We start from the raw sequence: 12,179 nt of genomic DNA on the forward strand, positions 1-12,179 counted from the left end.
TGAATCTTTCTTTCAAGAAAATCAAAATCATGAACTTTTCACAAGTCAAGTTGATGAACGCAAGTGCAGCCAAGACTCCTTAGGAAGGTGAAGGCCCAACCTTCACCCTCAGGTTAAATGTGAAGTCAGGAATACAAGAGCTGCATCCTGACAAACATGAAATAAAGGCGAGGCATTGTCAGGGATTGAGCAGAACTTTTGAGAATCTCACTAAAATTCATCAGGGATAGACACTCTATGGTGATGAAAACTAATCAAGTGTTAGCTATTATCAACTTAATCAGGGTTTGAATTTACTCAAATTCTTTAACCTTAATCAGATCAGTCCTTTAAACACCTCCCTATCCCTGAATAAACTCAGAAATACCCTAATTTTCACAGATTTCTAAAGTTGTAAATCCTTTTATAAATAATCTGAGGTTCAGAGCCTATGAGATTTGCCTACAACCACCCACAGATGTGGCTGATAGGGAAGTGAGACTAGGGCACAGCTCTAACTCTCATGTCTTGAGTCCTCCCAAATGCCTCTTTCCATACAAACAGGATCACGCCGTACCTCCTGCTGTGCCTGAGCATTTTTATGATCCAATTCGAGAGCTCTCTGGAAACTACGACATGCCGCCATGGCATTCCCTAGAGATAGGTGGCATTTGCCCTCTCGTAGATGTCCCTAGAAGAAACACAAGAAGGGAAGAAAAGGAGCATGATCAGACAGGCAGAGAGAAATCAAGAGTGGCAATTAACACCTACACAAAATCTACATGAGATGAAAATGGCTGGAGCAGTGGTTCTTAACCAGGGGTGAGTCTGCCCTCCATGGAACATTTAGCAATGGTAGAGACTTTTTTTTTTTAAGATTTATTTTTATTTATTTATGCATACAAGGGCTGCACCTACTGCAGAGGTGCGGGAGGTGAGAGGATTTACTAGAGATAGCATGGGGAGAACAGGCAGATCTACTGAAATACACTGCTGAGGGGAGCAGCGGGGAGATAGGAGAGGTCTGCTGCGCCATGTGGGTAGCTCCCTGGCTGGGGAGTGAACTCATGGCTGGTGATAGCTTGACAGAACTGAAACTTTAACTCTTGTGCCACCAGGGAGGCCCATGTTAGAGACTTTTTTTGCTGTCACAACCAGGGAGGGAAGGGGTGCTACTGATATCTAATGGTTAAAGGTCAGGGGTGCTGCTAAAAATCCCATAATACACAATGTACAGCTCCCCACAACAAAGAATTGTCACTGGCCCAAAATGTCACTAGTGTTGAGAATGAGGAACCTTGGGCTAGAGACTCCCCAGAGAGCCCCATTACATACCCGGACGAAACTGTCATCCAACCTCACTGACTGCTGTGCATCTCCAAGAGCTTCCCGGAACCGTCCGAGCATCATCAAGGTGGCTGCTCGATTCCCATAATAGCTAGCATTTTTAGGACACATATCTATAGGTAAAGCAGAAAGAAAATCTCAGGGGTCATTCCACCTCAGAATGATACCAAGGCCACCAAACTATAAAGCAATCTGATACGGTCTCCTTAAGAGGTCATAGCCAAATTTTTGAGTACCTGTGCAATGAACAATAGCAGTGGTGTAAATTTAAAAACAAAGAAGCTATGAAAAAATAATTTATACTTAGCCTTTAAGTATACAGATTATCTTTTGGGGGAGATGGGTCAGAATATATATCCTTCTAACAGATTGTGTGTTTTACAGAAGATGTGTTTCATATAAAATGAACTTGTGGTTTCCGTTGTGTTCGTTGATCTTGCAATTAAGTGAGAAAAATGCTGACATAGGACTAAAATATGCCCGCCAACTGAGCATGGAGGTAACTAAGATTTGCCAATATTTACAAAGACTACTGTCTAAGATAATAAATGAACTAGCAACAGCTAAGATGCATTTAAGTGGGCATCTTTTTAGCCCTAATATATTGCAATTTCTGGAAGTGACTTTAATTTGTCAAAAGAAGAAATACCCACTTGAGCTTAAAAAAAAAAAAAAAAAAAAAAAAAAGAGTAATGCCTCATGAGATCTTGAAGTCCAGAGGAGTTCACATAGTAACAGCTACCCACCTACTATGCAAGAGGCCACTTCTCAGAGAGGAGCTATTTATCACAGTATTTGGCAAATTATTTCTCCCGCATAAGTCCCAGGTGCTTCTCACCTATGGCTTTTGTGTAATAGTTATAAGCTTCATTGTAATCTTTCTTGGCATAGTATGCATTTCCTTGTTCCTTGAAAGATTCTGCTTCCCTGGAAGAGAAAGAGAAAGAGAATTATGTTACCATAGCTAGGGACTAAACTCTGTAAACTCATGGGAGCAAGCTTTGGTCTAGTGCCCCCAGCTCACTGAGCTGCAAATTAGTGTGATACTTGAAGTAATTTACAGATTTGTTCAATGGGCTGATGGACCAAAAGGAGGTACTAATGAAAGAATCCAGGTTCTTCAGATGCTGGTTTTTTTTTTTCACTTAGATACAAACTAAATAAAAAATCCTCTTATGTTGCTTGTCTTGCCTTGCTATTCCCACCTGCAGCCATTCCCTTTAGGACAGCTAAATTGAGATGTTCTCTTATAGTTACTTCCTTTCCATTGTGTCCACAAGTGGTGTCTTTAGCAAACCCTCAAAAAAATAGCTAAAGATAATTCCTTTCAGGGCAACTGATTTCTCAATGCAAAATGGATCACATTAAAGTGAGTTTTACTGATTTATTCTCTCATGGCTCATGCATTTGTCACTGGAAAGACAAACAGAGCAAAAGCAGGTGGCAAAGAAGTTAAAAGCATAGCATATTGGTGTGTAAGATGGAGGACAGAGTTCAGTGACAGTAGAAATCAAGAACTTGGGTGACAGGCACAAACAAGGTACAGGCTGCCAGTGCCATGCTGTAAGAAGTACCCATCTATTGGTATTCCCTCTGCCCATCCATCACATTTATGTGGGTACTTACTTTCCCTTTGCCATCACTGCAGTATCTCGTATAATAGTAGGCAGGTCATATAAGACCCTAAGATCCATTTTTTGTGGCATTAGATAAATTGTACTTTCAAAGGAACAATGTTATAAAACCTGGAATTATATTCCTCACCAAGGAACTAGAATCAAATCACACACGACCAAGATGTTTTAAAAGAACAAACTAGCAAGCTCTATCAAATATATCTAAAATCATTCTATTGACCAACTTGAGTACAAAGGTTCTTTACCAAAACGATTACTGCAACAATAACTAAATATCTGTGCATTTTTGTTATAAGGAAGAATCAGTTTCTTCTCCTGTCCTCCACATATGTAAAGAAGCCAGTTCAGGGGCTACCTGAAGTGAGGACAAAGTACATAGTTCTTAACTTTGGTGATGGTATGGGGTTTAGAGCTTGATTCTACGGACATCAATCATTGGAAAGATTTGTGATTTATTTACTTACGTATTTTAAACTACAAACTGGCAAAGCTGCCTTCTTTTTATTGAGGTGATCTCCCTTTCCATTCTTCTCCATCACTGTCCTGGCAAGCCCTACTAACATGAAAAGACTAGAAGAAAGGAAAAGGAAAATGGGAATGATCTATAAACACTGACAGATTTGAACTGTGATGGATATAAACCTGTTTGAGTAGTTTTATTTACTGTCACAGTGCTGTAAAGAGGACATCTGTCATTAAAAGTCTTTAAGAAGAATCCCCCAACTGCAAGACTCATAGCACCAGATGCAATCTTTCTGCATGACATGCAGCATCCTGCAACTCTAAATTAAGTCACTATTAAAAACTACGAAGAGGTTTATCCTTTAGGAGTGGACATGCCAAGAGATTTGAATAAAGGATTTTTCCTAACACTGAATTTCAGAAACTGAGTCAAGCTACTGTCAAGCTGCTATGAATAAATGTAGTAAGTTCAAAGGAAACATTAGGCTCAGACTGTATTTGAGAAGATCAAGCCCTCTCTTCAGTTGCTAGTGGCTAAGAACACACAAATTCTTGAAGCAAACCAGCAGCACCTAGGCACCTGGACACTGTCAGCAGCATGAAACTTATAAGTCAAAGGTGAGACAACCTGTAGAGGTACTGAAGGGAGCCCCCCTCCATTTTTTTTTTTTTTTTTGCCTAACTCCCATGGAAGCTAGTAAGTTCAGCATTGGCTTCTAGTAGAAATGCAAAGAATGAGTTTTGTGGAAGATTATTCATAATTATTCAGGCCAGGTACTTTTGGGTACTTTCAATGCATTGTGTTATCAAGTGAGTTTCATTATTTCCACTTTTCTAAGAAGAAATTATGGTTCAGGGTTAAATAACTTGCATAAGGTCAGATTCCAAAGTTCGTGCACTTTCTACTATGCTAAACTTTCTCTCTTGTTCATCTCTACATGCTGCCTAAGACTTTGAAAATTAATGTGTACCGCTAGGAACAAGACTCAGGCAATGAATATGAATTTCTTTAAGTCAAAACAGTACCAGCATATAAAATCCAATCCCAGAACAGTAACCTGGACTTAAATAAGCTAAGTGGCATTCCTAACATTAGTCACAGAAGGAGCAGGATTTCTTTCTCTTTAAGATGCAAGACCTAGTGAACTGGACACCGCCTCCCCCAAGAAATGCATTTCATTTTAGTAAATGGTGAGTAGATTCCATTCTAGAGCAAACAAAGCGAGTAATGTAGAGTCAGCCCACAGCAGAAAGAACAAGAAGAATTGTGTTGTGACAAGTTACCATGTTTTTAACTTCACACTGCACAGCATCAGGCCAGAATTAGCTATTCCCACACAATTGCCTCATGAAAAGGACTTATTTTCACAGAAACATGGTTGATTAACAGCTGCCAAAACAATGGGCACTTAGTGCTTTTAGACTGAATGCTTATTTTTGCCTCCAGATCCAACGCCCAAAGTGGAGTCCCTCCTTCGTTGTGAACCTCCCCACCAAATACACGACAAGCTTTAACCAATGGGCCTGACCCTGCGAGACCAGCCGAGGAAAGAGTGGATCTTTGGAATCCAGCATGGCAGCTGCAAGAACTGAACAAGGCTGCATCAGGAACAATTCCAGGGTCAAATCCATTCAAGTCCTGCCCTGGGAGTCTGAGAAAGGTCTGAAGCTTGTTCAAGTTGCCCTTATAGCAAAGGGACTGAAGGATGAGATGTCAAAGGCGTGGGACTGGAAAAGAAGGAGAAGAGCTTGTTAACACTGGAATTGAGGGCAATCTTGCAGTGGCTTCTGTTGCTCTACTCACTGCCAGGGAAAAATGCATTCAATAACCTAGTAAGGTTGCGACATGTACCCACTGAAACACACTGGTACTGAGAAAGAAAGAATCAGGATTAACAGAGTTTACTTGGACCAACTGAAAAAATGAAAGCTCCAAAATGACTAAATGAAACTACAGATTTTCTATAGCCACAAAACGTAAATCACACTAAGGGCTGAAATTTAACACTATAGCAAAATACAGACTTGGCCATAACAAATCCGATGCTTTTTCAGATATTGAAAGCTTTACAATTGAAGATTTCGCAGTGGCCTGCTGGAGCAGTTATCGGGATACCACATGTCCTTATAGAGGAAGAGGCAGTGAGCACCCAGTGCGGTTGCACAGGTTTCCTAATTCCTGGAGTCCTGTGTTTTTCCTCTACTAAGTGTCAAGGATATTAGATTAAAACTAATTTATCCAATTCCCCATCCAATCGCTGGGTCAACTCTAAGCAAAATAAGTGCACAGAGTAAGTGTCAGCTCTCTGATTCACCAAGAGATGCTGGGATTGACTCCATCTGCATTAAACCAGTCCTTTCACTTTTATAGCCAGCAACAATTTCTTGAAAAACAGACACAGGGGCCTCCCCGGTGGCGCAGCGGTTGAGCGCTGGGTTGCGAAGCTACCCGCGACCTCTGCGGCGCCGGTTCGATCCCCGGCTTCTCCCCTGCCACTGGAGGAGGGTCCCACATGGCGCGTAGACCTCTCCTGCCGCCCGCTGCTCCCCTCAGCAGTGTACTTCAGTCCTTCTGCCTGCTCTGCTCCTCGCTCTGGCTCTGGTGAATTCTCTCACCCTCCCGCTCTTCTGACTGTACCCAGTGCATGTATAAACAAAACAAACAAACAAACAAATAAATAAATAAAACATGCCTCTATTAAAAAAAAAAAAAAAACTTAAAAAAAAAAAAACAGACACAGAAAGGTTTTCAAAAAACTCTATCCTGTTTAGATGTCATGATGGGAAGTAAGCAGTGAGGAACTGGCTAGCCTTCCCTCCTACAGGTATAGGGAAGAATACACTCCACTCTTGGTCTGTTTTACTCTTTTAAAATGGCTTTTTTTCCCCACAGATAAATTCATCAATCAGAAAACTGCAGCTCTGCTTGTCTATACTACATGTGTTAAAAATCTGTGTATATCCTCTCACCATGCAGTTTACATTCTCTCTTTAGCATCCATTCATCACAGATACTGATCACTCAACAAACACTGCCAAGGGAATCATTAGGTATCACACAGGTCTTAGCAGGGTCTAGCATCATGTGACCAAATCAGACAACTTGTGCTTGTGATCACCAGCCAACTTTGCGCGTTTACAGTTCAGCAAAATTAAAAACACATTAAAACACCATAGTTGACATTTCAATGTGCCCCAAATTAGACACCCTACAAAAATAACCATTTTCTCAAAAAATTTTCAAGTTGAACATTTAAGCAGACTCTTTGCCTTAGGCCAACTGGTCTATCCTTTAGCAATTAAAGAGGCATCCAGAAACTTCGGTGAGCCTTCACCAATGCAAAATTCAGTGGATGATAGGTTTAAAAATGTCCTCAAAATAGCTGGGTTTTCTCGGGAATTGCTTCAAATATCCTGGGCTTATAGATTATGAAAGTAGGGATGAGGGGCTTCATCTGTACAATATTATTTTAGGGTTTATTCTACCTCAGTGTATGAGAAATAAAGAGAACTGTTTCACTAACCTACAACATTTGTAATCTAGGCTATGCTGATCAGATTTTCTATGACAAAAAACACCCCACACTGCTTTTGTTTATTTCACATATTTGATTAGAGTAACATTTTTAATAAAGTCCAGCTTTTCTATAGCCATTAATGATAACTGATATCAAAACAGATGTAGCGGTTTGGATGTTTTTCTATAGGTTGTTGGTTTTCTGCATTTCTTTTTTTTTTTTTTTTTTTTTTTAAAGATTTATTTATTTATTTATACAAGCACTGGGTATAGTCAGAAGCATGGGAGGGTGAGAGAATTCACCAGAGCAGGGAGCAGAGCAGGCAGAAGGACCCAAGTACACTGCTGAGGGGAGCAGCGGGCGGCAGGAGAGGTCTGCGCGCCATGTGGGACCCTCCTCCGGTGGCCGGGGAGCAGCCGGGGATTGAACCGGCGCCGCAGAGCCTGCGGGCAGCTTCGCAACCCAGCGCTCAACCGCTGCGCCACCAGGGAGGCCCTTGCATTTCTTTTTAAGTATTTGCTATTCTTGATGTAGAAGAAAAAATCCATTTTGCTAAACTTACAACACAGGACAAAATGATTAGAGAGAAGTATTTAGGGGTGTTTTGATTTTGGAGGCTTTTTTATTGGCAGAAGGAACCTAAGAAAAAAGGATCTGTCCTTTGTTTACCCTCAGGCTATTAACAGTAACAGTAACACTTTATACTGCCAGTGAGTCAAATATCCTTTATGCATTCCTATTATATTTACTACTTCCAAAATGTCACCTTAACTCTATGATTACTGCACCCATTTCTGTTATTCAGTCAAATTTACTAGGGGCCCGTTCATGTAGAAATGTCCTCCACCCTTCAGAATTTACGGGATCTTGGCCAGCCTTAGAGTAGAAATTCCTTCCTCCTTCCCACAGTCGGAGACCTCTTGTCCCCAAAGGCATGTCACAGGGCTTGTTTCATGTTGTACTCTCTCTGACCTTCATGAGAGAATAATATAAAAGAATAAGCATTATCAGACTGTTTCTTACTTTTTAAAAAATCTTCTAAGTAATCTAGGGGTGAAATGACAATTTAAATTTCACAGAGAAAATGGAAATCAATTCTACAGATTGAATGCTTGCTAAATGCAAGGTACTGTGTGTTGACTACAAATAAAGGCCTCTTAATGGTCAAGAAAACAGGGTGGGCTCTATCCAACTGCTATCTGTTGGCAAAGGTGGGCCACCCAGTTTCCTTTACCCAATCTCCTAATGAATAGTTTCCACTTTCATTTTAAAGCACAATCAAAATACCTGCCCCACACCTCCCCCCACCCCAAAAAGAGGGAAGGAGATGAAGGTAAAGAAAACTCATTAACATAGCAATTCAAATTATTCTCTGGCCATCCCTCTGGAATGTCTGGACATTCAGGGGGAAGCCTCAACAGGGGCAGAACCAGAAGAATAAAGGGCACCAAGTGGAGTCACAGATTCAGTCTATAAAGGCAGTAGCACTCCCTACTGCTCGAACAGGGAAGGACACCAGGCAACTCTGGCGATGTCTAATTCAATGGGGGAAAACCAAGCAACCAATCAAATCAGAGGAAATCCCACCACTGCAGGCACCGGGACATTCTGTTTCAACTGTGAGTTAAAAATTCACGCTAATTTCTTAAGAGGGCAGGGTCACAATCTGTGCATCTACCTAACCATCATTTACCCCTGTGAGAAGTGACCCAAGTATACCGCTGCTTCTGTGAAACAAGCTCTGAAGCTATATGAAGGACACAAGTCATTGGCTTTTTAGCATTAGCCAGAAACTTGTTTTTATACTCTGTGTCATCTTCCACTACCCTCAAGGGGACAATAGCACCCATCAAAAATTCAGAACTGAGGAAATACACTTAAGAAAAAGGCTGTTTTCTGGATTTTTGTTTGGGGGGCAGGGGGAAAGGAGGTATTGGAGAGAGGAATCAATCTGGATTATTAACCAGTATTTTGCTTCCCAAGTTTTCTCGGTTTCTTAGTTCAACAGGTAGTTGACTGTCTCAGAGCAAACTGCCACTGGGAAGAATTCTCAGGACAGAAATTAAGAAAAAAGAGAAGGTCCTGCTTGCCTTTCTCACCTCCCCAAAAGTCTACAATTAGAATAAGAAGAGATGGGGGCCTCCCTGGTGGTGCAAGGAGTTAAGACACAACCTATAAAACTATCCACAGCCACTGCAGCACGAGTTCAATCCCTGGCCAGGGAGCTACCCACATGGCGCAGCAGACCTCTCCAGTCTCACCTGCTGCTCCCCTCAGCAGTTTATTTCAGTCAATCCGCCTGTTCTGCTACACCCCACTCTGTCTCTGGTGAATCCTCTCACCCCCCGCACCTTTGGCCTGTACCCCAGTTCTTGTATGCATAAATAAATATGTCTAAAAAAAAAAAAAAAAAAGAAGAGAAGGTAAACATCTTGCTTATTTGACAATCTGGCCTTCCCACGCTAAGATTAAATGACATGACAATAGAACATCAGGTCTCAGAACCGGACTTTAAAAGTCAAATATTCTTCCTCATATTACCATCCACAAAAGTCTCAACCACTCATACCCCTGGCTAACATGGGGTAAAACAGCAACTGCCATTTTTGATCTGCCTGGGGAAGAAAAAAAATGGTCACTCCAATACAATGAATAGGCTACTGTAATAATTTGTATTCTGAATTCTGTTCTTACTGCTGAAATTCAGACAGTTTAAAAGAATACCTGGAACGACCTCTAAGTAACTTCCACATGACTCAGCACTGGAGAAAGGGGACCAAACATTAGTGGAGAAAGGGAGAAATGGGCTCTCAGAGGGACTCTGCATCAGGTAAGGCACCTAGGCAGCCGCTGATCATTGTTCTCTTCTAAAGTCCTAGAGAAAGAAAGCAAAGGCAAGTGCCCAGTACTCAGCTTTTAAAAACTTTTAAAACACTAGTTTCAATGAGTAAACTAATCCCTGATTGGCTGGAATGTACAATAAGACTGTGCTGTAAGCCAATCAGAGTTCTGGTCGTTGGGAACAGACTACACACTAGAGTAACTGTCACTTGGCTCAACATTTTATTAAAATTATTCAAGTTACCTGGTTCTGGTTGATATGAATTAAAAGCAGCAAGAAAAAAGATACCTACCCTCTGTACTCCACCATTGCTCTAGTTACAATTAGTTAACAATTTTGCCACTTGTGACTATCAGGGTTCAATTACTTTGCTGGTTTTCAGGGTTCTGTATTCCTAAGTTTCTCGTCCTTAACCGTGACTAATTTGCCCTAGTTCCCATTTCTACATCTTGGACCCCACACTGTAAGTACACCAAAAGGAAGGTTGGAGCAGTGTTTTTTATTGATTTGAGTTCAAAGTCAAAGATAAATTTGCATCCAACTTGCAGTCTTAATGAAATGTCTAGCCAATTGCCTTAGGAACTTAGAGACCAGGGCTACAAAAGCCCAAGAATTTAAAACAGACTGAGGAAGAAAGGAGTGGGAAGGCATCCCCAAAAGTTGTACAGTTAAATAAGGTCATCAACCTCAAAATGTTCCAAGAAGCAGCAGGAAACAAATAGCAACTGCAGCAGACTCTAGGATATGGATCCAGGGTTTCATGCTCACTGATAATAAGGGTAAAGAATTAAAGGTAAAATCCTAATCCACAAAGGGTTTACAATACCTAGATATCTAATAGCAGAAGGTCTAAAATATTTGTCTTGTTCGCATCCATCTGAAAAATAGATACAGAGAAGTTAAGATTATTAGCTCAAGTAATCAGGTAAGGACATCCTGGCTCCTAAGTCTACTGCTCCTATTGGTTCTTTTTTTTTTTTTAAAAAAAAAAAAAGATTTATTGGGCCTCCCTGGTGGCGCAGCGATTGAGCGCTGGGTTGCAAAGCTGCCCTCAGCCTCTGCAGCGCCGGTTCGATGCCCGGCTGCTCCCCGGCCACCGGAGGAGGGTCCCACATGGCGTGCAGACCTCTCCTGCCGCCCGCTGCTCCCCTCAGCAGTGTGCTTCGGTCCTTCTGCCTGTTCTGCTCCCCACTCTGGCTCTGGTGAATTCTCTCACCTTCCTGTGCTTCTGACTGTACCCCGTGCGTGTATAAATAAATAAAAATAAATCTTAAAAAAAAAATAGTCTTAAAAAAATTTTAAAAGATTTATTTATTTATTTATTTATGCATACAAGAGCTGGGGTACAGGCCAGGAATGCGGGGGGTGAGAGAACTCACCAGAGACAGAGTGGGGAACAGAACAAGCAGACTGACTGAAATATACTGCTGAAGGGAGCAGTGGGCGAGACAGGAGAGGTCTGCTGCGCCATGTGGGTTGCTCCCTGGCCGGCCGGGGATCAAACTTGTGCTACAGAGTCTGCGGATTGCTTCACAGTGTGGACTGCTTTATAGTACGGTGCTTAACCCCTTGTGCCACTAGGGAGGCCCCCTATTGGTTCTTTTAGACATCACTGTCGGTCATGCCAGGTATGTGCTGAGACACTGAAGTGTTTCTTTTACTAAAGAGCTATCCGAAATCCTTCAATTTTACCACAATTAAGACTACCTATAGAAACCGAGTTGGTCTCCAATACAGAAAATGTAACCAGAGCCTCTGCACTAAAGACAGGCATTCATATACTATGTAAAGCAGCAGCAACTTCCCAGGAAAATGTAAGGCCTTAAATTAGCTGAAAAGTAAAACCTCTCAAATTTAGCCCTCTGGCTCCCAAGTAGCTTTATCTGTTCTGGTGAGCAATGAGAAATAAATAATCTTCATGTACAGAACCTTGATCTATTTTGGAGTGTCAACTAATACATATTTTATTTTAGCCGCTCAGCTGCTATGGGGGAAAAAGAACTTTGTAAGAGTGACAGGAAAAAAACCTGCTGTCCATTTCTTTTCTCTCTAGAGACACTAAAGCTGAGGAAATAAAGCACGTAGCTATTTAAAATGCTGCAGTGTCTTGAAGGCTCCTCTCATTTTGCCCCTGTGGGACTGTGACAATTTAGTAGCAGCAGCAGGATGCCCTTGAGCCAAGACGAAAGGAAGGAAGGAACCCTTGCAGAACTTCACAGAAACAACACAATTCACCTCTCCCCAAGCAAACTGGCAGTAGGACTATAACAGGAGACATGAACTTGGCCAAATGACTAACCAAGCCAGACAATAAAGGGCAACTGTAAAGGATGCCCCTCTCCCTGGCCACTATTATGGCTGCACAGGATTTCGGGATATGTGAAAAATGTAAAA

General features: G+C 41.6%; 1 protein-coding gene across 3 annotated transcripts in view; it reads right to left on the reverse strand.

Annotated features, from left to right (window-relative positions):
- The window catches only part of DNAJC7 (DnaJ heat shock protein family (Hsp40) member C7), a 32,967-nt gene that overhangs the window by 18,150 nt on the left and 2,638 nt on the right, over positions 1–12,179 (reverse strand). Inside the window, exons 1-4 of one of the 3 annotated variants that reach the window (XM_037494741.2) lie at positions 9,668–9,886; positions 2,165–2,253; positions 1,315–1,439; positions 557–670 (exon numbers count right to left, since the gene is read on the reverse strand). In XM_037494741.2, coding sequence (XP_037350638.1) covers positions 557–670; positions 1,315–1,439; positions 2,165–2,253; positions 9,668–9,696 — 357 coding nt within the window. In that variant the 5' untranslated portion in view covers positions 9,697–9,886. Of the gene's footprint in view, positions 1–556; positions 671–1,314; positions 1,440–2,164; positions 2,254–4,954; positions 5,133–9,667; positions 9,887–12,179 lie in introns of those variants that run through there. The other 2 variants (XM_037494742.2, XM_037494740.2) reach the window with 2 other exon arrangements.

Source organism: Talpa occidentalis, unplaced genomic scaffold, assembly GCF_014898055.3.
Source record: "Talpa occidentalis isolate TD23 unplaced genomic scaffold, MPIMG_talOcc4v2.1 talOcc4.7, whole genome shotgun sequence".
Classification (NCBI taxonomy): Eukaryota; Metazoa; Chordata; class Mammalia; order Eulipotyphla; family Talpidae; genus Talpa; species Talpa occidentalis.